The sequence below is a fragment of the Berghia stephanieae genome, chromosome 7 (genome assembly GCF_034508935.2).
Source record: "Berghia stephanieae isolate SIO BIC M18660-M18661 chromosome 7, UCSD_Bste_1.3, whole genome shotgun sequence".
Lineage (NCBI taxonomy): Eukaryota > Metazoa > Mollusca > Gastropoda > Nudibranchia > Aeolidiidae > Berghia > Berghia stephanieae.
Window position 1 is genome coordinate 27899363 of NC_088366.1, and position 27500 is coordinate 27926862.

At 32.4% G+C, this 27500-nt stretch overlaps 1 protein-coding gene across 1 annotated transcript in view; it reads left to right on the forward strand.

Moving 5' to 3' along the window:
- Positions 1–27500, forward strand: part of LOC144976986 (multidrug resistance-associated protein 1-like) — a 49406-nt gene that overhangs the window by 21437 nt on the left and 469 nt on the right. Inside the window, exons 14-35 of the mRNA XM_078921641.1 lie at positions 1–115; positions 2099–2183; positions 2822–2891; positions 4062–4188; positions 5022–5198; positions 6587–6754; positions 8033–8243; positions 10124–10202; positions 10799–10997; positions 13482–13587; positions 14285–14410; positions 15406–15476; positions 16626–16754; positions 17172–17282; positions 18884–19083; positions 19917–20040; positions 21099–21200; positions 22096–22239; positions 22695–22853; positions 23725–23891; positions 24358–24552; positions 25956–27500. The exon at positions 1–115 is cut by the window's left edge and continues 26 nt beyond it; the exon at positions 25956–27500 is cut by the window's right edge and continues 469 nt beyond it. Coding sequence (XP_078777767.1) covers positions 1–115; positions 2099–2183; positions 2822–2891; positions 4062–4188; positions 5022–5198; positions 6587–6754; positions 8033–8243; positions 10124–10202; positions 10799–10997; positions 13482–13587; positions 14285–14410; positions 15406–15476; positions 16626–16754; positions 17172–17282; positions 18884–19083; positions 19917–20040; positions 21099–21200; positions 22096–22239; positions 22695–22853; positions 23725–23891; positions 24358–24552; positions 25956–26067 — 2977 coding nt within the window. The 3' untranslated portion in view covers positions 26068–27500. The remainder of the gene's footprint in view (positions 116–2098; positions 2184–2821; positions 2892–4061; positions 4189–5021; positions 5199–6586; positions 6755–8032; positions 8244–10123; positions 10203–10798; positions 10998–13481; positions 13588–14284; positions 14411–15405; positions 15477–16625; positions 16755–17171; positions 17283–18883; positions 19084–19916; positions 20041–21098; positions 21201–22095; positions 22240–22694; positions 22854–23724; positions 23892–24357; positions 24553–25955) is intronic.

The following is a 27500-nucleotide window of genomic DNA, read 5'->3' on the forward strand; positions in this document are numbered from 1 at the left end:
CATAAGTGAGAATGATTACCTCGACCCATCAACCGCCTTCGTCTCATTGCAACTGTTTACAATGCTGAATATACCCTTGACTCGCCTGCCAGTGCTTATGCCTATCTTCATTCAGGTGATATATATTTTTAGAGATGACATTAGAATACAAGAAAAGATTTACAGCTTTTATTTTAATTTTTTTCCAACTCATTATTTGTTTTTTGAACGTACTTAAACAGTTTTCGAGTCCAACAATTCCTATCGTGATAATGTTATTATGATAAGATTTATTATTTTCCTTTAGTGATGTCCTTTGAATCTATTTTCTAGTTTCATTGCCTTTATTAAAGAATAAAAAACAACATATATTTTATTGATGCATTTCAAACTGCTCAAAATCAATCATGATTAAGGTGATGGCATCTCTACAGTCTACAGGGAGATGGGCAATCAACTTTCAGAATTGTAGAGGTTCAAGGATTTGATGATTGATTCTTTCTTTCTTTTTTTTTTTTTTGCTATTAGTTATTGTTATATTGAGACGACAATAGGATGATAAAAATAACGATAATAATGATTATGATAATAGAAACATGAAAGATGTCCCACAAAAAACCCGAGAAAAATTGCCATATCTTTTAAACCATTTAAGATTTTTAACTCTGTGAGAATATGCCAATATTTTCATTCATATCGAACACGACTGATGTCATAGCAAAAAATGCCCATCCATATTGAAAAATGGTCAGAAGCAGAAGTTTGAGGTGTTATTCGATTTCTACTAGCAATAGGTCTAAATCCATCTTAAATTCATGGTGAGATTCCAAGATTGCAAGTGTATTGTTGGTGTGAACTGTTTAGAGCTAGGCACACAAATCTAGAAGATAATGTCGGTAGACTTGATGAGCTGATTCAATAGGAAAAGGAGGCTGGAAATTATAGTAATCTTTGAAATTGTGGGCATATCTGTTTGATGTCCTTGCACTAGTCAATGCTACAAGTTACTCATGACGAACTCAGGGAGGCTTTGTGATGAAAAAGATGAGACAATTGACCTGTGGCGTGATTTTGCAACATGACAACGCAACTCCCCATACTGCTAATGTCACCAATGGCTTGATCCAGAGACACAGATGGGAAGTTCTATCTCACTCCTCTCTCAGTTCGGACATAGCACCATCTGAATATCATTTTTTTCGGACCAATGAAGTGCTTTCTGACAGGGACTTGATTCACTGATGGCGAGGGGCTGTGCAAAACTGATGAGGTCGCTTGACAGAAATTCTTCAAGCAGGGCATAGCCATATATTGGGGTGGTTTCTCCAAATTTTAGAATAGTTGTATGAATGTTTCTTTCAAACAGCAATGATTCTAGAATTATAATTTGTTGTGGATGTTTTGAGAAAGCTATGCTGCCATATTGTTCATGGTAAAGTGTGTAGTTTTCCCTATCGTATATTGAATGGGGTGCATTATTACCCACATCTATTTCTTGCAGGAAAGGTATATAACATTGTTTTTGTCTAAAAGGTTGGTTAAGTAATCACATTTAGCCATTGTTAGTCCTCCAATATTTAAAGGCATTACATTTAAGGTTGGGTCAATTTCTATGAGAGAGTCAGCTTGGCAGACTTTTTTATCCTGGGCCAGTATGATACCTGTTCTTTTAAATGTTCATTGCTGTGGAGATGTGATTCTGAGATTTAGACATATGTCAACATTCGGAGACTAGCTGTCGGTCACTCTACATTTCCCTCAGTACTTAAACCCCTGCATGATGACAACGTGGTGATCTATGGCAAGGACCATTTCTAAAATGTGCTTTGTAGAAACATTTCGTTAAGTTGACTGGAATAAATGCAATGAAAACTTTATATAATTCAAGGTAAATACTCTTTCTTTTTGTTTCCCTGACATTTTCAGCCAAAATAGATGTGATATGCAAACTGTATTTTCTTCTCTCTTAATTGTTTCTCTTGTGGAGTTAAAGAAAACTAAGTGGAATGTATTCAGATGTTTTGTCAAAAATGATTAAACTATTGATTGTTTTTTAGCAACTTTAACATACTCCATTTTTTGCTCCTTTGAATAGTAATCATTTTCTCCCTCTCAACAGACTCTGGTCTCGGCACAACGTATCTCAAAATATCTCAACAAATCAGACATCAAAGCAAACACAGTGAGAGTCAATAAAAATGCTAGTAAGTCTACTACAGTATCATGTTTATGATATATCAATCAAGGAGCTTTTATTTCCTCCATGTTAATGGAATAAATTTGAAATACTTATATGATTCTATGCTCTCAAAATCAAAGTCAGTCATGTCCTTTTATATTATTCTTTTTTCTGAATATTTTATAATATTCTTGATTATTATACCAATATAAAAATGGTGACATTGATTGCCAAACGGTTTAGACTTTTGTCTTGTTATAAAGTTTAGCAAAGCTGAGTATGGTAATTGACCAACAATAAGAGCATAATTGTGGTACGATATTGTGTCCTTGTGGCACTTTACACTCATTAATCTATCAGACAATGCTGTGAACAGGTAACTCATTCTGGGCAATGAAAGGTATATGGAGGCTAGTACAAATATTATACGCAGTCGTGAAATAAATGAGACAGTGTGAAGTAAATTGAGAATGTTGTTAATCTTTTTAAAATTGGTTTTCTTTTGTTTACAAATATCCTTTAAATGTGTTTCATAAACTTGTGAATGTTGGTATGCTCTTGAAATAATTGCATTTTGAAAAAAAAAAGAGTGGTTGTATTATTGCAAATATGAATTGAGTATAACAAAACAACCTTGGTTGCAAACATTTTTTTCTTTGACAGCCAATGCAGTTGAAATAGAGAATGGTACATTTACATGGACAATTGATCAACCCTTACCAACCTTACGAAAGTAAATTGTTTTCTTTTCTCAAATTATATAGAATATTTTAAATCTGATTAAAATGTTGCAGTGTATTTTCATATTCTGTAACTTAAACAATATAAGTCCAATCTTTTAAACTTTTGATTAGAGACAATAAAAGTGGTTTTAGTAGGTTTTTAAAATATTTTAGTATGCATGCTTGTTTTATCAATGATTAATTGTTTATTGATCAAGACTAGTTCCTTTTGCAAAACAATTACATATTATTTACAATGCATGGGTATTTGCAGACAGTGGCAGATATTGTCTATTGGTTTATCACAAAAATAAAGAAACATTTTTTAACATTTTTAGCGTGGTTCATCTAAAACCTTTGTAATCTTTATGATGCTTCTTTCCTATGCGCCCTTTGTTTTAAATTAAAGTAGTTTATTCACTTTATCATCAACCATGACATTGAAATTGCGTTTTTTAGATAGGCTCTTAAAATAATAGATGGCAACCAAATTTTTCAAGACATGTCTGTATGTAGAAGAGTGTGTTAAGGACTCATAATGTTCAATTTTAGTGTGTTTGAAAACATATTTTATCTACAAACACAGATCTTTTTTTAGCTCAATTATGATTGGTTTATGGTCTACTATAACACATTCGACTACAACCTTTAATCGAGTGATAGTGATATTTTCATGACAATATTTCTTCCATAATCAAGACAATCTTCTGTTAGATATTTTTTTCTATAAAGATTTACCAAACATGTCATAAACCTGTCTAATGTTGACCAGTTTGATATAATTAACCTTTTCATCTCACTTAATTCTTATACGAAACCGTGCATTAGACTAACTAGCTGGTTGATTATTGTGTGTTGTAATTCATATCAGAAACACCCTAGTATGTTTCTGTTCATATGTGGTGACATTTGGTGTATATTAGTCAAATTGTAATATTAGAAATAAGTTTTAAATATTGATTTATTTGATTTGTCTTTTTCCATCTCACAATAATCATTTTGCTTTTAAGTTGCCGGTTTTGATGTTTCATTTAAAGTACAGTCTGTCCAGCTGGGGTACTTTATGAAAAGAATGAAACTGCTCACTAATTACAACAATTTGTGCTAACCAATAAAATTAACGGAACAAGTTTTGACATATTTTATTTATCCATATTGTAATAATATTTTTCATTCTACAGTATTGAAATGGAGGTAGAACCAGGCAGTCTTGTAGCAGTGGTGGGCACTGTTGGTTGTGGAAAGTCATCTCTAATATCTGCCATCCTTGGAGAAATGGAGAGGATCAATGGTGTTGTCACCATTAAGGTAGATTGATAAGTGGTATTGTGAAAACCTCAACTAATTCCATTTATACAAAATAAATGAGTTGTAGTGTTTTAGGTATAATTTTCGAATCTGTCAAGATAGAAAAAGTGACCGTTGGGATGGTGTCTTTTGGCCTCCCTCAGTGGGCTGAGAGGTCACTCTTGCCATATAATCTATCCCCCTATTTCTATTTTCCTTTTCCATTTTGATTTCCGTTTTTGTCTTGGAATGAGATTATTTGGTTTTGTCCTGGCCCTGGCTGGAAGGAAAACTGTCAAATATATAGTTTGATTTTTGGGATGTTATGCATTGTATTATTTTTGTTTTACATATATATGATTTGAAAACATTTGAATGTGTTCCTCTTAGGGGGGACCTGTGCTTGTGTCAGGATGAGACATTTAGGTGATCTCAAACTAAGTACACTGATAGTGTGCTCTTGTCATCTACATCTGTTCCCTATTTGAAGTAATTCCCCTTTGTCTTCCTTTTTCTTGGGTACTTTAATTGTAATTCTAGAACTTTTTACTATCCTATTTTCTTCCTTTTTACTGGCGCTGATATGACCTAAATGTGTTGCAAGCGCCGTAAATCATTAAAAATAAAAACAAAACTAACTTTTAATTGTAAATCTAGAATTTTGGATTGTTCCGTCTTCTTTCTTTTTACTGGTACTGAAATAATCTAAAGTTTTGCAAGCCCCATAAATCCTGAAAAACAAACAAACAAAAGTGACTGATGTATAAAAATAAATTGAGCTCATATTATTGTTAAATGATGAAAATATAAAGAACCATTTTCCTCTGCTTAAATATTATTATCATCTTTTTAAGGGATCAATAGCCTATGCACCCCAGGAAGCATGGATACAGAATGCGACCTTGAGAGACAACATCATATTTGGGAAAGAATACAATAAGAAAAAGTATGACAAAATTATTGAAGCATGTGCTCTCAAGTCTGATTTAGCGATTTTGCCTGGAGGTGACAAGACAGAAATTGGAGAAAAGGTATAGTTCGGTTTTCAATATTGTAAAGGAATATTTGTTTCACGCTACAAAATCCAAATGGCTCTGAAGGTTTTTGTCTGTTTTGCATTAACAATGGCTAAAATAGCAATCCAAAACTAAAGTATTAAATGTGAGCTTTATAAGCAGCCATTTTATGGATTCACTGTATTTATATACTTTACAATGCTTCATATATTCCTCCAGTGGGCAATTTTTTAACCAAATTTCTATTCCAAACAATGCAATGGGCCTTTTAGATGTTCTTTTTGTACTTAGCACTCTTACAATATCTCTCTCTGCTTTTATTCCGCGTTAAAGATTAGTACATAATGCTGGGGTCAGAGTTTTGTGATCAGTGTCATCAATTGTCAAAATTTATTAAAATTTTCAACAAGATGAAAACAAATTTATAAGAGAGACTGAAAATGCATTCCACAGATGACAATTATATTTTCTTTTAGTCAGTTTAAAATTGATGTGTAGCAAGTAAACTTGGAGCCAAAGCAAAGAAGAAATAGGAAAAAAAAGAATAAAAAATCCAGTCTTAGTTTGTTGAGTAGAAGTCTGTTTAATGTATTCCAGGCTGTATATTTATAGTGTCAGTGACGATTGGGTGAGCAGCATAACAAAATTCAAAATTTAATTCAATGTAATATTAGATTTTTTACACAATCTCTCTCTCCTCCATGTCTTGTTCTATATGTAACGTGTTGCTGTTGGTCAGGGCCCCTTTGTAAAGCACTTTGAGTACGTTAAGTGGATAGAGCGCTATATAAAAGCTCAAGTTTTTTAAATTTTTTTTTTCTTACTTGTTTTCTTGGCAATTTAATTAGCTGTGTCAGATGCAGACTTAAATGATTTTGTGTTGATGAGAACAAGTTGTCCCTAAGAGCCTTTGGAGCCAGATTTTATTCAAATCTTTTTCTTGTAAATTAGATAAGAATTGCTTTATGCTAGTATATCGCAGAATACTTTTCTACAAATAATGTACTCAGCCACCCAAATACTGCTTAATGGTCAGGGAATCCAGGAAAAATAATTCTAACATAAGTCAGGAATGATCCAGATTGCTTCCAAGTGAGTCACATGCTGTGATTCCGAAAATACTGTGCCTCTATTTTGTGAAAGACCTGTATTTGTTTGTCATGTTAAAAGCAATTGTATATATGTCTTTTTCAAGTTTCAGAAAAGAGAACAAACTTAGGTTGTTCATAGTCTACTTTTCTTTGAATTCAAGTGTATGTGCAAAGAGTTTTTTAAATTATCAGACAGAAATGAGTTTTTAGCATTCGTATGCAAAGACTTTTATTTTTGTGAAATAAGTTCACTAAAATTTGTTTTAAAGCTCTGACTTGAGAGTATACTGTCTCTTTCCTTTTACTCTTTAGGGCATCAACATCTCAGGAGGTCAAAAGCAAAGAGTTTCTCTTGCTAGAGCTGTATACAGTGATAGAGACATTTTTCTTCTAGATGACCCGTTGAGTGCTGTAGATAGCCATGTTGGGAAACACATCTTTAAGGAGGTCATAGGGGAAAATGGCATCCTTAGGCAAAAGGTAATGATACTTATAGCAAATGCAAGACATTTTTTCTGTCTATCAGACGATCATTAGTATCAAATAATTTTTAAGACCAAAATTCATTATTTAATCTTCAAGAAGTTGCATGTACATACATCATATATATCAGGTGATCAACTAAATAGGCACCAAACTTTGAGATCTTAAACAACCTTTATCATTGACTTTATCATTGTCTGTACAGTTATATGAAACTGTATAGTAACCATATTTTAACTATTGTGCAAAATTGAATTTTAAAAAGGTGGCCAAAAAAAAAGAATAAGAAAACATGAATTTTTTATGTAAGATGTATGAGAAATACTGATATAGCGACAAATAAATGTGACAAAATATGAGGTATTATTTCGCACTACTAATTTACCATCTTTTTTGAAGTTTTAAATAAAGACTGGCATCTTAAGTTAACAGAAAATTTGCGTATGATACCTAGCACCTATAAACAGCTGAGCGGCTATGTGGTCTAGTGGTATGACACTTGCTTTCGGATTGGAAAGTCTCACTTGACCCATAGTTGAGTCCTTAGAAAAGGCTCTTTACCCACATTCTTGTAAGATCGCCTAACAGATGTCATGTCTCTTTCTACATGTTACATGTTGCTGTTGGTCAGGGACCCCTTGTAAAGCGCTTTGAGCATGTTTAGTGGATATTGCGCTATATAAAAGCTCAATTTTTAACAGCTGTAATTTAGTTTTCTTTATCATAATTTCATTTATTTATCATATCTGCTGATTTCATGGACATTCCAAATTATCTATTCACCATTTTTAGATAATTGACTAGAAAAGTTTTATGCGTCTGTTTGCAGAAAAAATTATAATAATATGATTATCCTGACAGAATAGTTTGGTGAATGAATTTTATAATCTGGTCACCTTATTCTCATAAACTATGCTAACATGACATAAAGGTTTATATCAGGCAGTTGTGATCAATGAAAATCAAACTAAAGAAAAACATAATTCAGGTTTGATTTGGGAATGAATAAACAAACAAAAAAAAAAAGGTCAACAACAAGTCATCTTCATGCGACATAAAAATACATGACATTGCTGAATCAGTGTAGAGACCGAAAACAATGGACAAGCATTGTGCATCATCAAATGTAGAGACAGTAATGATCCTGGTATAGAAGATATATACAATTTTGTCTTTTTTAGATAGGGAAATTATTAAAGATTTCATCAAATCATAGAAAATGATTTTATAAAATTTAATTTTTCATCACTGAATCATTATCTCAAATCTAACCAGACTCGTATCCTTGTGACTCATGGAATACAATGGCTGCCCATGGTAGATAAGATATTTGTTGTGTCAAATGGGGAAATCAGTGAAACCGGAAACTACTCTGAATTAATGGAGAAAAATGGTGACTTTGCACGTTTTATCCGGGAATATGCACAAGCAAATAGTGACAGTGATGAGGCGAAGAGTGATGATTTTGGAAATCTTGTTGAAAATGGTTTGTGTTATTTCTCTTGACACAGTAACAGATACAATCCCAGTCTGTACCCAATCCACTTCAATTTTTCTCGCTTTTTGTCAGTTCTGCTAACCTTGCTTATAAGATATTTAACTGTTTTCGAAAGTCTACAAACTTTAAAATCTATTTTTTTTATTTCTTTTATTTTTACCATTATTCATATGTAAATTTTGTTCTATCTGATGTTAAATAGTTGTCATATGCACTAATATGCTTGATAAGAATGGTTCACTTTATAAAACCTGTAAGTTATTAAAAACTAATAATAGCTTATATGAAAAAATATATATAGCATCTCATAAGATAGTATTTTACAGAATCCATAACATTGCTCCTAAGACTGAATGGTAAGAAATTCCAAACAACGAGAGCAGCATGAATTAAATGCATAGTCAACATAGGTCTTAAATCTTTTTTTTTTTTGGAACACATAAACTTAATTTACAGTTAGATCTTAATGAACGTGAGGGAGTTTAAACATTGATTAAATCTGATATATAAGCAGATATTAAAATACATTTATATTACATTACAATTATTTCATTCGTAATTCTAAATTTAACAGGGAACCATTGTTAGGTTCAAAACAAAGGTGTAACATGATCACTTTTCTTTTCTTTTCAAAACAAATTTTACAGCTTGAATTTAAATGTGCTGTAATTTGCTGATAACATTATTTTGGAATATTATAAATTATAAACATCAACATGTTCCAATAGTCTAGTCTTGAAAACATGAAAGAGGAATCGAGGGTTTTAACAGATTGTTTATCTTAAAAATTAGCTAATCATGACATTTTTATGAGCTAAATGCACAGAATATTGTATAAATTATCATTGAAAGGGTAATTTGGATATACTTGAACTTGACATGTGGATTAGTTACTCTTTGATTGTGAATTAGTTACTCTTAGGATCTATTTCTGTTCGTCTTTTGAATGTAACTCCTTTTGACTTACTGTTACATTAGCACTTCTAAGTGCTGATAAGATTTAAATGTAGATTATTTTAAACATTTTACCATTTTATCTTTTACTGGCAATCTTATGACAAGTGATTTTTACTCAGTTTGTTAACGTATCTGTACAAGCTTGCAATTTGATATCTGTATAAAATCAATGTTGTCCTTTCAAAAACACTTTGACATGTAAATGAAAACCCTGAGAGAGAGAGAGAGAGAGAGAGAGAGAGAGAGAGAGAGAGAGAGAGAGAGAGAGAGAGAGAGAGAGAGAGAGAGAGAGAGAGAGAGAGAGAAGAGAGAGGGGGGGGGGGAGAGAGAAAGGTCAAGATTCTTACCCTTAGACAGGAAAGAGATAGGAAATTTGATGTGCAAATCTCATTATCCCATTTTGTGTAACTTTACTATAACAAAATTGCATGTTATGTATATAATATGAAGATATTACTATTTCTGACATAAGCGTGAAAGAACAGAGAGAGATAGAGATAGATAGATAGAGAGAGAGAGAGAGAGAGAGAGAGAGAGAGAGAGAGAGAGAGAGGAGGACCACATGCTTTCCCTCTCATAGCTTGTTACATGAAATAATATAATATGGAGTATGATTTGGTGATGGTGATGGTGTTATAGGGGAATGGTGAAAGTGAAGGATTGTAACGAAAATATTAGGAAGGTTGATGTGATGATGATGATGATGATGATGTTGATGCCGTTTTTTCGATGACTACGATGCTACTAGTGTGCATCTGTGTGAGTGTGTCCATGTCAATATTGTATTGTTATAAATGACAATGTGTAACCAAATGACAAATTGCCACTTTTTTTGAGGACAATAAAGATTTGTTATTATTAGATGAAAGAAATATTGTAAGCATTAAACTTGTATTGATTATTATTGCCAGATCAGTTCAACTCAGCAGATGAAGCTAATCTATATGTGACAGATTCCTCCCTGTCGGATGCATCAACAGAAGTTGGCAGGTAAGGAAGGGGCCAGGGATTTGAATTTTTTCACAGGTTACAAAGCAAATGAGAAGTGTTTTTGTCTCCAGTGGAGGACTTGCATGGTGGTCACAAGAAATGTATTGTAGACACACGGCTATACGGTGCTGTAAGATAGAATATCTTTATTGCCGAGGTCTCATTATTTCCACAAGGTTGCACTGTGAATGTCGTGATGAGGCGCATTAGGAAAGTCATCTCAACTCTATGTTCCTCTCCTATATAAGATGAATATGGAAACTAAAGTAACCCTATATGAATAATTGTTGCTATTTTAGAAATTGTACAACCACAAATTTAATGACATGTCTCACTCTTTATGTTAAATGTTCATTTCCCACTGGGAACAAAATATAACACTTTTCATAGATTTCTAATATCAGGATAGAGAATTTTAGATTTCTTTTTAAGTAAAGAGATTAGGAATGTTGTCCGACACATTATTTTTGGTCATTCCATGCTATAAGATGTAAACATAAATTGATGACTATTTTACTCTTATTAGCCTTTCACTCTTGAAATGATGTGGGTTTTCAAATAAAGTCAGCTGTTTATGCTTAATATTTTCATCTTAGGCCCCAGACCTTGAGGAGAAGAAAATCTCAACAACCTCCGCTTGTACATCGACAAAATAGTGTAAGGAGAAAAAGCTCTATTTGGGAGACTAGCAATATGTTAACGGGTAGTGGTCAGGTTTATGACCTTGAAAATTCTATGGCGGACATCAAGCATGGAACGAAACTTATAGAAGTGGAAACTGGTCAATCTGGAAAGGCAAGTGTTATGGAATTTGTTTGCAAGTCTTGAATATGTTTAGATATATAGAATGTTTGTATAGAACTTCGAAAACAATCTAAAAGCAGCTATAATAAGATCAAACATACATATTAAATGCTGGTGTTTTGAAAAATAGATGTTTTTAAATATTAATATTATTAGATGAAATGGTAAAAAGAGAAATCAAAGACTACATTTTTATATGGCTATTTTTCTTGTTGTTGCTTCCTTCTTCTTCTTCTTCTTCTTCTTCTTCTTCTTCTTCTTGAGATCTATGCTATATTTTCTAGATTTTTAGATCCCAAATTGAGAAATTTTCTCCTTGCTCTTTTTTCTGTTTATCTTATTTATGAAAAACATTTTGCAAAGATAAATGACAGCACAAATAAATTCAGTCTAAAATGTTACGAATGTATTCTTGACTTACTTGACTTATTGCCGATCGTCTCCTAATCTTCGGGCTGGGACACTTTGGCAGCTTCTCTGATTTGTTAAGTGAGTTTTTTCTACTGATTGCGATGTCTGTTGCGATGGATCTCAGGTATCCTAAATCCTTTTCACATCTCAGTTCTTGTGTGTCATCGAGGCGTATGAGATCTTTACTTATCGTAGTGTATATGCTTGTTGTGGGTCTGCCTTTGTGTTTGTTTATATCCCCTTGATGTAAAGAATAATGCCATTGCCTTATTAGCTGGAATATTTCTGTCTCTCCTTAAAATATGTCAAAATAGTCTCCATCATGTTTCCAAAGTTTTAATTGATAGCAGTGATTCTTCACATTTTATGTACAGCGATTTATTACTTATTTTGGTTGAGAAGTGGATATTTAGAATTCTCCTGAGCTGTTTCCAATGAAAGGCATCTAGTTTATCTTCTTTGCTTTTTGTTAGTGCCCATGTTCCACTGTTGTAAATAAGTACTGATTTAACAAGGCTCTTGTATATCTTTATTTTTGTTTTTCTTTTCAGTTTGCGCGGCTATGTGGTCTTGTGGTATGACACTTGATTTCGGATCAGAAGGTCCTGGGTTTGAGCTACGCTCGGCGCATAGTTGAGTCCTTGGAAAAGGCTCTTTACTCACATTCTCTCACTGTACTCAGGTGTAAAATGAGTACCTAGCCGTTAACATTGTTGTCTCTGTCGGAAAAAAATTGTATTATTGCCTAGCAGGTGTCATGTCTTGTTCTTTATGTTGCGTGTTGCTGTTGGTCAGAGACCCCTTGTAAAGCGCTTTGAGCATGTTTAGTGGATATTGCACTATATAAAAGCTGAATTTTGTTGTTGTAGTTGTTGTTTCTCAGCCAAACGTGTGTCAGCTTATTGAGAGTGACTGCTGACAGATGTTTTTGTTTTTCTATGTCTTCTTTGTCTCCTTTTAGCAATCCCACCTTTTTGTCTTTTCCAACTTTGGTCGTTTTTGTCGAGTTTTGTGATATTGATTTTATGGGGGTTTACTAAAAGATTGTGTTTCTCTAATGCTTCTTGAACGACTTTTACATTGAGATCTTTTCTGGTGATAAAATCAATATTGTCTACGTATGCTATTTCTAATGGAAAGTTGGATTCAAATACAGTTTTAAGGGCAGGAAAAATTGTGTGCATTTCCTTTAGAGCTTGCTCCAGGTATACAATGAATAAACCGGACTGAGACTCTCCTTGGGGTGTTTCAATATTACTTAAGAACGGTATTTGGATTGTTTCTCCTTTCAGTTTGGTGTTTACCCAGGTCTCACTGAGCAGGAAACACACTAATCTAATTTCATCGTCAGTTGTTATTGCTTTCACTTTCAATATATTTAACAGGGCATGGAGATCTATCGTGTCAAAGGCTGCTGACTTGTCTATCCCGGTGATGGTGATATTAATTTTCTCGGATAGAGTTTTTGGGGCCAGCTATTTATGCATCCACACAAAATCTGCGGTTCTTCTCTCTTGATGAAATCCACGTTGGCTGTGTGATAAGTACCTTTCTATCTGTGGTCGTATCCTGTTAAGAGTTAATATGGAGAACGTTTTTCGAATGGTGTTCAATAGGGTTATTGGTCTTAGGTTCTTTGGAGGTCCTTTTGTCTTTCCAGGTTTCTGTATAGAAATTAGTGACCCAGTGTTTATGTTGAGGCTTTTTCAGTCAACATGGTTGACACCTCTTGGCACTGAGCTTCGGCTCAATGTATTTTGTCTAAAGCTTCTCTTATTTGTAGTGAATGAATGTATACAGTAAAGTTTTAATCAATGTCTTTAAAATGTAACTTGAAGATATTGATTTTAAGTACTCTTTTTTGTTTATGATGATAGGATTATTTTTTTTTTTTTTTGCTTTACATTCATATTTCCATGACAAAATTAACCTTCTGGGATAAGTCATGACCAAAATAAAGGTCATTTTATATTTTTTAGAGTAAATTTTTAGTTATCACTATTTTACCATCAACAGTTATTTATGTTTTAGTCTCTTATTTCTTTTTACTCCTCCTCTCTGCAGGTGAAATCCGAAATATACCTGTACTACTTTCAACAAATTGGAATCTTTACATGCATTTCATCCGTCATTCTATACATTTTGTATGCAGTAACTTCTGTTTTTGCAGGTAAAAATATATTTATAGATATGAAAGTGAATGCTCGAAACAATATTGGAGATGCTTATTTTAATTATACTTGAAATTTTAGCAAATAAAAACGAATTTGGTCATTGAAATAAATATAATTCTTCTCGCTATTTTAAGTGCTCAATTGTGGAGACTGTATGTTACATCTATCATAGCAAGCACAAGAAAGAGATTACTATTTAAAATTATAATAAACACTCACTAAACAAAGGGATTGAAAAAAATGAGATAGAACTTTAAAACCTTTTTCCGGCCCTCAAAGCTTTTTTTCTTCTCTGGCTTGTGAGATTATGGAGAAATACTACAAATGCTTGGGCAGCAAACATAAATTTCTATAATCTCTATGGCTTTTGTGAAAAAGATAAACGAAATGAAAAGGAATTTTGTTTTTAAAAATCTGCATATTGAATAATCTGCACATCTTTAATTTTTTCTTCAGTCTCTTGTAGTTTGTATTAATTTGGTGACTATTAAGTGTTATGTTTGTGTGTGTGTGTGTGTGTGTGTGTGTTTGTGTAAGTGGGTTTGTGTGCACACGTGCCTGCGTGTGTAAGTGTGTTTGTGAGGAAGCTGAAATGTTGTCAATTTGGATCTATGACTTTTTTTTTAACCAGCTATTTTTCCAAGCTTTGCATTGCAATTTGGATTGACTTTTTTAAAATTGCCCTCTTTGCAGGTATTTGGTTAACAGAGTGGACAAGTGATGACTATCTTTTCAATACAAGCAATAAAGACACAGAGAAGTATGGAGATAAAACAGATCTGTATTTAGGCGTTTATGCTGGAGCCAGCATAGGACAAGGTAATTATGCGAAAATTTCTCAATCTATTGACACGTGAGTCATTGTCTCTTATTGTTAAAGACAAAATAAATATCTTAAACAGGCCTTGATGTGACTCAAGATACTATTTCCATTAGTATATGACTTATTGAAGAAAAAGAAAATGTCTAACCTGGATTTTAACAATTCAGTTTTTTCTATGCAGCAGATGTGGGTGAGAATAAAATCATAAACACATAAACCCAGGAGCACACAAATAAAATAGAGGTGGGTTCCAGATTTCCTTAAATTAGAGTTTTACACCCTATGGATTTCCTGACTACACCATGGAGGCAATACGTTGAAGGCAGTATTGAGCAGGCCATTCCTGTAACATAATATTGAAGAGAAAGGTCCTAAGTAATTATTTTACCAAAGAAATTACACACAAACTTCTTTTTTTCACACAGCCTGTCAGAGTTGTTTTTTTTTAATGTTTCTGTTTTTATAGGATTATCAGACTAATCAAATTTGACCTTCGGCCTCAATGGTTTTATGTCAGGTGAACCAAATTCCAAAAAGGGATTTAAAGTTATAATGACCAGAAATGTGAAATTTCAGTTTTTGCTACTGAAAGAAATTATATTCAGTCTTTTCAATAAAACATGCAATCTTAACCCTAGTCTCATATTTTTTTTACTGTCAATTAAATTATTTCAAGCATCTTAACCACCCTGTAATGAAGTGGTAGGTCACAAATATCGCCGTTATAGAGATTCTTGTTTATTTTTATTGAATTGACATATTAATGTCTTAAATTTTGAAATATGCAATTTCAGCAAATCCTTTGAGTGATCTGAATATTTGCTGTGTTGTTTTCTGGGGTTTTTTCCTGTTTCATTTTTATTTTTTTGTTGTTGTTTGTTTGTTGTTTTTTTTAAGGGTTTTTTTTTTCTTCTCAAAAAGAGATTCCTTTATTATATAATTTATAATTTCTCTTTCTAACAATCCATCACTCCTCTCCATTTCTCCCCAGGAATATTCATCCTAATATTTTCCTTCCTCACTGCTGAGAAAATGGCAGATGCTGCATTCAATTTACATAAGGTATTTTCCTACAACTTTTTAAAATCCTAATAAGAGACTCTTGATCTCAATTACTCGAAAACTATGATTGCTATCAGAAAAATTTGCATGCAGACAGATTTTTGAACTGCACAATAAAACTTGAAGATGAGGGATGAGAACATAAAGGTTATTTGATTAATACTGAATTATTTATTTAATCTTAATGTTATTTCAAGTCAGATCCTAGCTTAATTTATAATAAAATTATCAAACCCCCAGTTTTTGTTTTTTACGTAGTTGTAACATAACATAACATGTGGTATAGGGCAAAATAGGATAAGATCCTTTGAATGCCCTTAATATTAATTAGTAATGCCATAAATCTATTGATTAAATATTACAATAACGATACACGTGGTAAAGATAGTATTTCAACTTAAATGTACTCATGTGGTGTACAAACATATATCTTTAACCGTGACATGCAAAGCGCACACACAACCACACACACACACACACACACACATACACACGCGTATAGAAGATAACCATAATAATATAATAATGCATAATATATACATACAAGATTGAAAGCCATGTCAACAGCAGAGCAAACAAGTATTATTCGTCATAATCCCACCCAAAATAAAAACAAAAATAATAACTATATGTAAGATTTCGTAACAATTCGATTTAAAAAAAAAGAAATTTTTGTGACATTTTTTTGGTTTAATGTTTAACTTAAGTAATTAGGTAAAAATAAATTATGGCGTTGGCCACTTGGGAATAAATTTGCTTTCATCTTGTTGATTTTAGTGTTTGTAACATTTATGTGAATCCATAAGGTAGTTTAAATGATTGGAATATATACAAATTGCGATAAAAAGTTAAAGAGAGAGTAAGCACAATTAATCAAGGAACACTTGGTGAATGAAAAGTCAAACGATTATTATAATAATTTTTACAATGATATCATCAAATTTATATCAAGGCATCAAAACCATTTCCACCACCACGGCTATCATCATCATCATCATCATCATCATCATCATCATCATCATCAGCATCAACAATAACAAAAACAATAACAGTGATGATGACAACAACAACAACAATGACAACAACTAGAGCAACAAGAAGAACACCGTCATTATCATTACTAAAACCCCCAACAATTTTATCATTCAGAATATGCTGGGCAATATGTTAAGATCACCAATGTCATTCTTTGACACGACACCAATTGGAAGACTGATGAACAGATTTTCAAGGGATGTTGATGTGCTGGATTCCATATTACCAATGTCAATCAGAATGGTAAAACTTTGAAACTTGTTTAGATTCAATCCTTTTGAGCATATTTTTATAATGGATAGCACAGATAAAGAACTGAACTGGATTTTGGATTTTAAAATAAAGAGGAATTGCAATTTTCTACTTCAAATAAGAAACATGTTTCTGGAGTCCACCATAAGGCAGGTACTCGTAATTCTTTTTTTTTATATGTTCTTGTCTAGAGGAAATTTTTTTGCCAGTCACTAGCTTTGGTTTTAGGAAAAATGACAACCCCCCCCCCCCCCCCCCCCCCCCCCCCTTTTTTTTTTTGTTTTGTCTGTTTGTTTTGTTCAACCAATATATCCATATATCCCAAAAGAGCAGCAAGACGATTAAAACAGTTTTAAAAACTATCTTTTCTTCTTCATATATATATATATATATATCTTTTGTTCCCAGGCCATGAATGTATTTGGTATGGTGGTGATCACTATCGTCAATATATGCTATGGAACTCCCATCTTCCTGGCAGCTCTGTTACCCTTAGCTATCATTTACATTGCTATACAGGTAAAGTTATAACATACCTGAAGGTATTTGATGTCAAAGATTATCATTAACTTTCATGATCTCATATTATTGTTTATAGCCCAGCCTCTAATTTCAAAAAGCTTCAATTGAAACAAGAAAATCCCTGAAATGGAAGTTGCGCAAAGACAATTAATCAGCTCAGCGCAAAGACAATTAATCAGCTCATTTTCTATGAAGCACATTTCATATCTCGCTGTCCCACATACTTCCACCTCTGCTTTTTACTCATGTCACCTCATCATCATGATCATCAGTGACTCATGGTGGATCTGAGACATATGTAAACAATAATTTATTTTCCTTGAACAATGATAATCCTATTCTTTTTATAAGACTTTGAAGCAAAAGGCCAGGAAAATAAAGCTGATTTAGAGCTTGCTGATTGAACACTTCTTGATCCTATTAAGAACTTTTATAACTTTATTTATCCTATGTAAAACACATATGGCTATGCAGTTTTAATCAGTGCAAACACGAAGCTTTCTGCTTCTGTTGCCTATATTGTTCAAAACGATAGTTTTTGAATTATTAAACCATAATGGCCCTTTTGTAGAGCAGATGAAAATATGAGACATTGCAATGATTTTATCTGCTTTGAAGATCCTTTCAAATATATGTGAGTTTAATTTGAATCAGTGCATTGAATTATCATTCAAACTATGGACATAATGAGGATTAATAAAAGATTTATGAGTCTGACAACATCCAAGTTATCTTATGACATCCTCGCCAAGTCGTTAACGAGTTGTGATGACATATTCGATGCAGTCAGTTTAAAGATTGTTTGCCTGCTTCCCATTTATTTATTGGAACTATCGCCCTCATTCTGAGAGAAAAAAAAACGTAATCTGTATAGGAATCCATAGCAGTGATTTCTTGAGCTGTTTGCACTCTTCTGTGTTGTTATACCGAAGGGCTAAGAATGGAATGAATTGTGACAAATGATGTATTGTGTCAAATCAATTGATGGTCCAATTTGTTTTTACCAATGACTGCCTTTTGTGACATTAACTCGCTTGGTTGTCAGACTTGAAACTATCAGAGACAAAATATTTGATCTATGTGCAGATTGTCTTTGGTAATGTACGATTCAATGTACAAGTGTTTAAATGAAAAATAAAAAAATTACAGACAAACATATGAAGCCTGAATGATTATGTTTTTGGCACATAATCTCATCAAATCAAGGCAAACTGGTTGCCTATTTTGCATCCACCCACTCACCAACACTGTATGATCATCATTATCATCATCATCATCATCATCAGCAGCAGCAGCAGCAGCAGCGCATCAGTATCATCAAAATGTGTAGCAACTTCAAATTTACATTAATCTCATACAGAAGCACATTAATTTTCCCCAACACAATATTCACAATTAAATGTTGCTATTCACTCTTATTCCATTTTTATTCAGATCTAGTTTGGAATTTTAAACATGTCGACCTAATTGAATATTGATGATGATGATGATGAGTGTACTCTTATAGCATTAGTCATAACCTATTTAAGCACTTCATTTGCAAAGCTGTTTTGATAATTTTTTCCAGTAAGGTCATTTAATATCAAATTCTATTTCAGATTGTTTATATACCAACATACCGACAGCTTCGGCGCATCAATGCTATAACAAGATCTCCAATATATTCACATTTCTCAGAGACATTGACTGGTGTAGCATCTATCAGAGCCTATGACTGTCAACAAAGGTTCAGAGAGGAATCAATGCGATTAGTAAACCACAACATCAAATTTTATTATGCCAGTTCTGCTGCAAACAGGTTACTAATATTATTTATATTTTCTCTCTCTCTCTCTCTCTCTCTCTCTCTCTCTCTCTCTCTCTCTCTCTCTCTCTCTCTCTCTCTCTCTCTCTTTCTCTCTCTCTCTCTCCCTCCCTCTCTCTCTCTCTATCTCTTAGTCTTAGACAAGGGTCATAGGTCAGCTTCTCACATTGTTGCCTTACACTTTCAATTGTATACTTTGTATATATTAGCATATTGATAGCTTTGTAATAAAGAAAAAATAGGAGGAAGTGTTGGATTATAGAGTCACTTCCATACACAGATGCCTGCCAGGTGTACATGAAATCAGGTATGGCTGTATTTAAAAAACTTTTCACTTAATTCAGGAAGCTAGTTTGAGTTATTTCCAGGATGAAAAACATTCAAATGTTTGATATTTGATATTTTTATAAAATCATATATAATAGTCTTGACTTGCCTCAGATGTCTTCATGTCTGCTACCTATAACCATTTTTCTTTGCTTTTATCCTTGTTTTCAGTTGTTATTCTTAAGACAAAATATGTAAAGACGTCATATACTAAAGAAGATATTCAAGTTACTTGAAATTGTGTTTGATAGGGTGATTCTTGTGACCTTAATGTATCATATTGATATATGCTGTAAAATTCCCAAATAATACATTTTCAGTGCAATCTCAAATTATCCCGTCAAAACAACTATTTTTTCAAGACAAAGTTTTTCGGTCATGATCTCGGGTAGTTATTTTTTTTTTTTTTTTTGTTTGTTTGTTTGTTTGTTTTTTTTCTAGGGGTAACTGGGGGTAAGCTTTGACCTATTGTTAAAAGTGTTTGTTATATTTGTCCACAGCTGGCTATCCTTCCGCCTCCAGTTCATAGGAAACATGGTTATCTTTGCTGCTGCAATCTTTGCTGTGACTGCCTCCGATATTGAAACAAGTGTTGCTGGCCTGTCCATTTCATATGCCAGCTCTGTGAGTTGATGATATTATTTATTTAACATTGAAATTTTTATTTTGTCAACGATCCACATCATTTTGTTTTTCACATTTTGTACAAATGTTATAACTGACACATACTGGTATTTAAGATTCATTCCATAATTTTACGTTTTACATTTGATTTGTTTAAAAGAAATTAATTCAATTATTTGTCTTTGATACAAGATGATTGCTAAAACAAGAAATAATTGGTCCTCTCACAAAGGAATTCATTGAGTCTTTGATCAATAATTGTAGAAACCACTTCAATCCATATGTTTATACCACTGCTATTCTCTCTTTTTTAGACAGTTTGTGTTCTACCCCCTTTAGTTTATGAGCTTTATTTGCACAAGTCGTACAAAGCATGATATCCCCAATGTCCTTTGTCATCTCTCCCATATTAACACATCAGCGATGTCATTTTGACAATGATCAAGATATGACCAAAACTCCAATGCAAATTTGTTACATATACATAAAAAGAAACTGGAAACATGTAAAGCTCAGGCTAATGCTAAAATAACAACACTGTACAAAGAATTAAATGACCACTAGATTTATACCAAATTAAGTCAATTAGAATACACGGATGCAGACAGTGTATAATATTTTTCGATATTCCTCTATCTTATGATGATAGTTATCTTTACTCAATGTTTTCAAAAATCTGTTCCACTTATGGAACAAGTTACCAGCTGGTATACTACAGACTTTCAAGAAATCACCATATTTTTTTAACTTTTTGATATTCAACCTCGTCAATAATGTTCTGTCTGACTGAGTCAGTCAGTTTATATGGTGAAGAAGAACAATGCCAATTCGTGGTGTTTATAATCCTTATATTACTTATCTTTTTCACTATCTCTGTCATTCTTTATTGACAGCACGAATGTTGAAATGATTTGGAGAATCACAGTAAGGTTAGAATTAAGGCTTTAAAACGCAACCCCCACCCTTCTTCCGCTTCTTTTTATTCCCATTAAACTTTTCTGTTTGGGAATTTTCAAGTCGTTATCAATTGCAACACTTTATCACTCTCTTTCATACAGATGACACAAGCATTAGAACAACTGGTCAATGCAATCAGTGAATGTGAAACAAACATAGTGTCTGTGGAAAGACTGAAGGAATATTCTGTTTCCCCACAAGAAGTGAGTTTTATTAGATGTATCATCAAATATCTCTCCTTCTCCCCCCCCCCTCTCTCTCTCTCTCTCTCTCTCTCTCTCTCTTTCTCTCTCTTTCTCTCTCTTTCTCTCTCTCTCTCTCTCTCTCTTCTCTCTCTCTCTCTCTCTCTCTCTCTCTCTCTCTCTCTCTCTCTCTCTCTCTCTCTCTCTCTCTCTGTGTGTGTGTGTGTGTGTGTATGTGTGTGTCTCCAGTTCATCAATATTGTTTGATTAGCTGTGTTTGGTTGTAGCCAGTTGTCACCATATCTATATCTTGGGATTTCAAGTGGTATTGGTATGTTATATTCATTACTATTGTGTACTTACAGATCTCTCATATCTCAGATATTCTTAAGCTGGATAAAAACTGCTTTCGCCTTCTTAATTTGAGACTCCACATCACCTTCTGTTCCTCCTTGAGTGTTGGTAACACTCCTAAGGTAAAGTGCTTCATTTCCCTTTCGAGGAGGCACTTACTTCATCTACCTTGCTCTTTCCAGTCTGCTGTGGTTTTCTACAACAATGTTGGTCTCCTCCTACATATTGACAGGGTGTGTGAGAGTTAAGCAAGATGGTCTGTCCCGATATCTCCATGATATAGTTCATGGCCAGCGAGTCCAAATGGTGATAATAATAGACTGGGATGTTGTTTTATCGTTTATAAAGTAATAATACCTGTTCAGAAATCAACATTATCATTAAATTACAATGACCTCCGTTTTCATATTTGGTTAAACTCTCAACTATCAGACTGGTTGGTACTTTCTTTTAACCAAGGGTAGATGACACCATTTGATATCTTCTTCCCCCAGGTCAGGGCCATGCATTCATTTCAACATTCAAATACTCTAAAAATTTAGTACCTATCATTGTTTTAAAGGCACCCTGGAGACTCTCTCATCAGCCAAGATCTGACTGGCCAGACAAGGGTAACATTGTCTTTGACAATTACCAGACGCGATATCGACCTGGTCTTGATCTTGTACTCCAGGACTTGACTTGCTTCATAAAGGGTGGTGAAAAGGTCAGTAATTATTTTGATCATTCCCTCGGTTTTCACCCCCCCCCCCCCCCCCCCCCCCCATTCCCTCTAATGTCACCCAATCTTTAAAACATATATATTACTTTTTATTATAAAAATAATTATATGCCCTAAATAGTACCATACTTTATAGTACCATTGATTTAATTTGAATGATTTTCCTCTGTTTTCTTTTCTTTTTTTTCGTTCTTTTTGTCATTTCCCTTTCCAGTTAAAACTTTGGTATGGATTATAATTATTGGGCAACTAAGTAAATAGAATTTACTGATTTTCATTTGCAAAATCGATTGAATGAATAATCAAGATAAACAAGTCTCATCCATTGATACTGATATATAAGCCTCATTTGCTATGTTTGCAATAATATAGCATTTCATTTCTTAAAAGTAACAATGCCTTTTTTCATTGCAACATTTTTGTCATTTTGTCATCCACAGATAGGTATTGTTGGTCGCACTGGTGCTGGGAAGTCTTCTATGACGGTGGCATTATTCCGAATAATTGAGTCAGCTGGAGGAAAAATCATCATAGATGGAGAAGATATATCACTGCTTGGACTTCATGACCTCAGGAATAAAATCACCATCTTGCCTCAGGTAATGATTTATATTGTTGAAAAATATAATACCAGATCAACAATTTCATCAAATAATGTTTCTTGAATTCTTGTAAAAGACAATTCTTCAATCAGACTTCTCTCTTCATGTTTGCTATGAAAAACTATTAAAATGTCTAGGCCTTCCAAAATTATAGTTTAGAAGAAAGAGAGGGGATTTAATTAAATTATAGAAATTAGTTCACATTCTTGATATCATAAAAATACTATGATTTTTAATAATACTCTCCAATTACATTCACGCTTGGAGAAATATAATGATTTTTAGTTTCTCGTCTTCAATGAGGAAGAATACATTTATATTCAGTACTGCCAAAACATGGAACAGTTTAACATTTCAAACTAAGAAAAGCTAAAGATATTAATGAATTTAAAAATGTACTTGATAGTGAACTTTGTGCTTTAAATAACTGAGAATTCATATTATTTCATTAGTACGAATTGATGTTGATGTTTTTGTTTTTGTTTGTTTTTTTTCTAATTTTGATTTTGTTTATTTATTTATTTTTTGTTTTTGTTTGGTTTTAAATTGTCTTTTATGTTTTTATATGTTTCTCCCTTTTAAATATGTTATCTTTAAAAATATGCAATGTACAATATTATATTGTTATTTGTGTTTTAAATGTATTTAAGGAATAATTGATCCATTTTAAAGCCTTATTTCTGATATGATATGATGTGATAAAAACATTACAATACTTTTTAACAAAATTTAGAAATGTTACTACTTGATTTCATATTTTTCCTTCATTTTCGACCATGAGAATTAAGAACTTGAGCTCATTAATATCAATGCATCTTTTACAGCATTGTGGAAAGCATTTTGAAACATATTATGTATTTCCATCTAGGAACCAGTAATATTCTCAGGCACCTTGCGAATGAATCTTGATCCCTTTGATAAATACTCTGAACCAAAGCTGTGGAATGCTCTTGAACATTCTTATTTAAAGGAATTTGTGGAGACTCTTCCTGCAAGGCTGGACTACGAATGTGGTGAAGAGGGATCAAATCTCAGGTTAATAAGACTAAAGATAAATTATAGGAATATTATTTTTCTAAGCATATTGCATAAACAGCGTGTACTGCTACAGAGCTTTGATGTCTTTAGTTTACAAACTAGACATCAAATCCAATAGTGTGCAGCTGCTGAAATCTCTTCTCTTTGTATAAACCTTTGTATAAATATGAGATATAACTTAAATGATAAAGATTAAAGAGGATAATGATGATGATGATGATGATGGAGAAGGAGGAGAAGGAGTTTTATGATAGTTATGATGATACTTATTTTAAATTAACTATAAGAAGATGATTTGTAAAGCATGCTGCTTTTCAGAAATTTGAAATCGAATACACATTAGATTCACAGGATACATAAACTTAAAGCTTTGAAGATGCATCAAACTTTTGAAAATTTGGATATTTACTAAGGGAAGATCAAATTTTTCTTAATTTTTTTTTTCACTGATCCATCCATCTAGTGTTGGCCAGCGTCAATTAGTCTGCTTAGCTCGTACCCTTCTGCGCAAGACTAAAATCCTGGTACTTGATGAAGCAACTGCAGCTGTAGACATGGAGACAGATGATCTAATACAGAAGACAATAAGATCAGAATTCAGTGATTGCACCATACTGACCATTGCCCATCGTCTCAATACTATTATTGATTATGACAGGTAAGAAAAATTATAGCATTTTGATCAATAAGCTTTAATTACTTCACCTAAAGCATCTGACTTTGATCTGCATGATTGTTTTTTAATCCAAGCAATCTTTTTATTTGCTACAACACACACAGTTTCATTTATTTATTCAACAAATAAATAAATAAATTAATTAATTAATAAGATAGCGAATCCTTGAAACAATGATATTGTAGAAGTTGTTGAATAAAATTACACTTTGATTATTTTTTATATATTTATTTTAACATAAATCATTGTTTCACAATAACATATTCCTTGAACCATCAAAAATGGAATGCTTCACCCATAAAATGTGTGAACATTGCAGACGTAAGACTATTAAAACGGAGGATGCCACCAACTGTAACTGTCAGATTCAAAATCTTTCTTCGTCCACATTTTCCTTTGCTCAGAATTGAGTGTACTTTAAATAACTTAGAGATACAAAAATAGTACAGTATTTTTAGTCTCCTGTCAACATTGGTTTTACATTTCGCTATTTAAATATTTTTTTGATGAATCAGGGAAATGGTTCAACAATTTGAACAAAATGAATAAATACATGAATAAAAGTGTCTAGAAATGAAGAGGCCATTCTAGAATTTTTAATGATCAATTACTTTACACGAGATGCGATTTTTCTCAAGGCTTTAACATTTCCTTAGAAGGTAAGAGAGATGGGGGGGGAGCAGGGTAACTGAACTGGTAGAGAAACTGTCTCGCATGCAACAACCTTGTTTTAAATCTTTGAGTAAATCTTTGTTGAGTAGGATTTTTTTCTTGGGCGGTAACAGTGATAAGACATATCAGAAAGTTCTTACAATCGACCAGTGTTCTGTCCAAGACCAAACAAAGTATTTACTGTTAATGGCCTTCAAATGAAAAGAAATTTAATTATGATGCTTTTCTGTTTGTGAAAGTCTCAAATACATTTTTAGAGGCCACAGTGCTTTTCAATAACGTAATACCAGCAGATAGGTTGTCCCATAAATACTTTTTTTTAAAGTATGGTACAACTGCCTTTTATATAACTTTATTGATTGAAAACCGACGAAACACTCCTAAAATATAGATATTGGATATTATTAATGTAAAAAAGCTATTTATTTTAAAACGTTATATCATTGCTCTTATTATCATTACGACTACTGCTACTACTACTTCTACTACTATTACTACTACTACTACTACTACTACTACTACTACTACTACTACTACTACTACTACTGCCTTACCATTATTGTTAGTTTTATTATTATTATTATTATTATTATTATTATTATTATTATTAATTATTATTATTATTATTATTATTATTATTATTATTATTATTATTTTTATTATTATTATTATTATTATTATTATTATTATTATTATTATTATTGCTTTTTCAGAGTAATGGTTCTAGACAGGGGTTCCATAAAAGAATTTGATTCACCGCAAGTTCTTTTGGCTGATGAAAATAGTATTTTCCATGCCATGGCAAGAGATGCTGGTCTAGTCTGAGATGATAACTATACTGGCCTAAAGTTTGATTGATATTGTGTTAGGATCATTAAAAAATATTTTCATAATTTTTATGTAGATGATTTACATAGTCTGGCCTGAATTTTATTGATGGCAAGTCGACTGTTTGTCAAAGATCTTCATTATTTATTAATAGAAAGAATTAAATTGACGTCTTTCCGCTCTTTGTTACTGTTTCCAGACTGCAATTTGGGTGATCAATTATCACTAAAATATATCAATCACACTATGAATGTTTAAGGTCACACGTAGTTTTGTGTGATGGTACATTCCATATGATGGGCAGATGCTGTGATGATTTACTTAAATGCATGACATCAATAATTGATTTAAAGTTATAATCACAATGTTTTGTATGTATATTTTTCATGACAAGCATACATGTCATTTTGAAGTTTTTAATTTTTGATATTTTTTTTACTGATTTTTTTTAAAGATACATTTTTATTTTATGAAATTCTGTGGTGTTTTTTTAAATTTTTTTTTAGGTATTGTTTTTAATAAATTGATTTAAATATTCAAAATTGTTCTCTTGAAACTGTTGATAATGCAATCTCCTTTCTAAATTTTGTTTTCATTATACCACTTGTAAAGATGCATTGTTATAAAACTCTTAACTGTTATTGAAAATGTCCTAAAAAGAACACCAAGGGAAACGTAAATATAAAAATAATTCATGCTTTTGCATTCCAATTCCCATATTAAACTTTTGGCTGAATAATCTATTTGTTCAAGCATCAGGAACATTTCTATAGTCACGTTGATAAAACTCATTTGCTTGTTATTACATTTGTGGATATAGTACAGTTAAGATTCTCTGTGTATAGGAATAAGTACATTATAATTACTTTAAACCAAAATGTTGAGGACCTCCTAAATCATTTTGGTTTTAAAAGCATTTTGGTTTAAAGCATGTTCCCTCTTGCGATATTTTTCAAGGACAGTAATCAAATAAGGAATTTGCACATTTATCTTCTTCATGGGTTGTTTCCCTTTTGTTAAAGTTGGAAGAAAAAGGCCATCTTGGTAACCCTGTTATTGTTTGTATTTTTGGAGGGGTTTTTTTAGGGGTTTTATTTTTTACTGTTTGTTTTTATTTTGTTTTGTTTTTTTCATTCACACTCTCATTTACACTTTATATAAAATACAATTTAGATTTGAATCAGGTATTCATTATTCATTCATACTTCATATTTATTTAATTTAAAACGAAAAAAAAAAAAAAAAGGGAAATAAGAAAAGGGAATGGGAAAGAAACCATAAAAAGATATCTATATAAAAATAGGGGGTGAGATAGGGTTACCACTCATGACGTATGGCCCCCTTCTGGAATTATAAAGGAGATAGAGCAAAAGAAAAAAGGAAGGTACTCTAAGGTTCGGATTAAAGACAATCATGCTTAGAAGTATTTC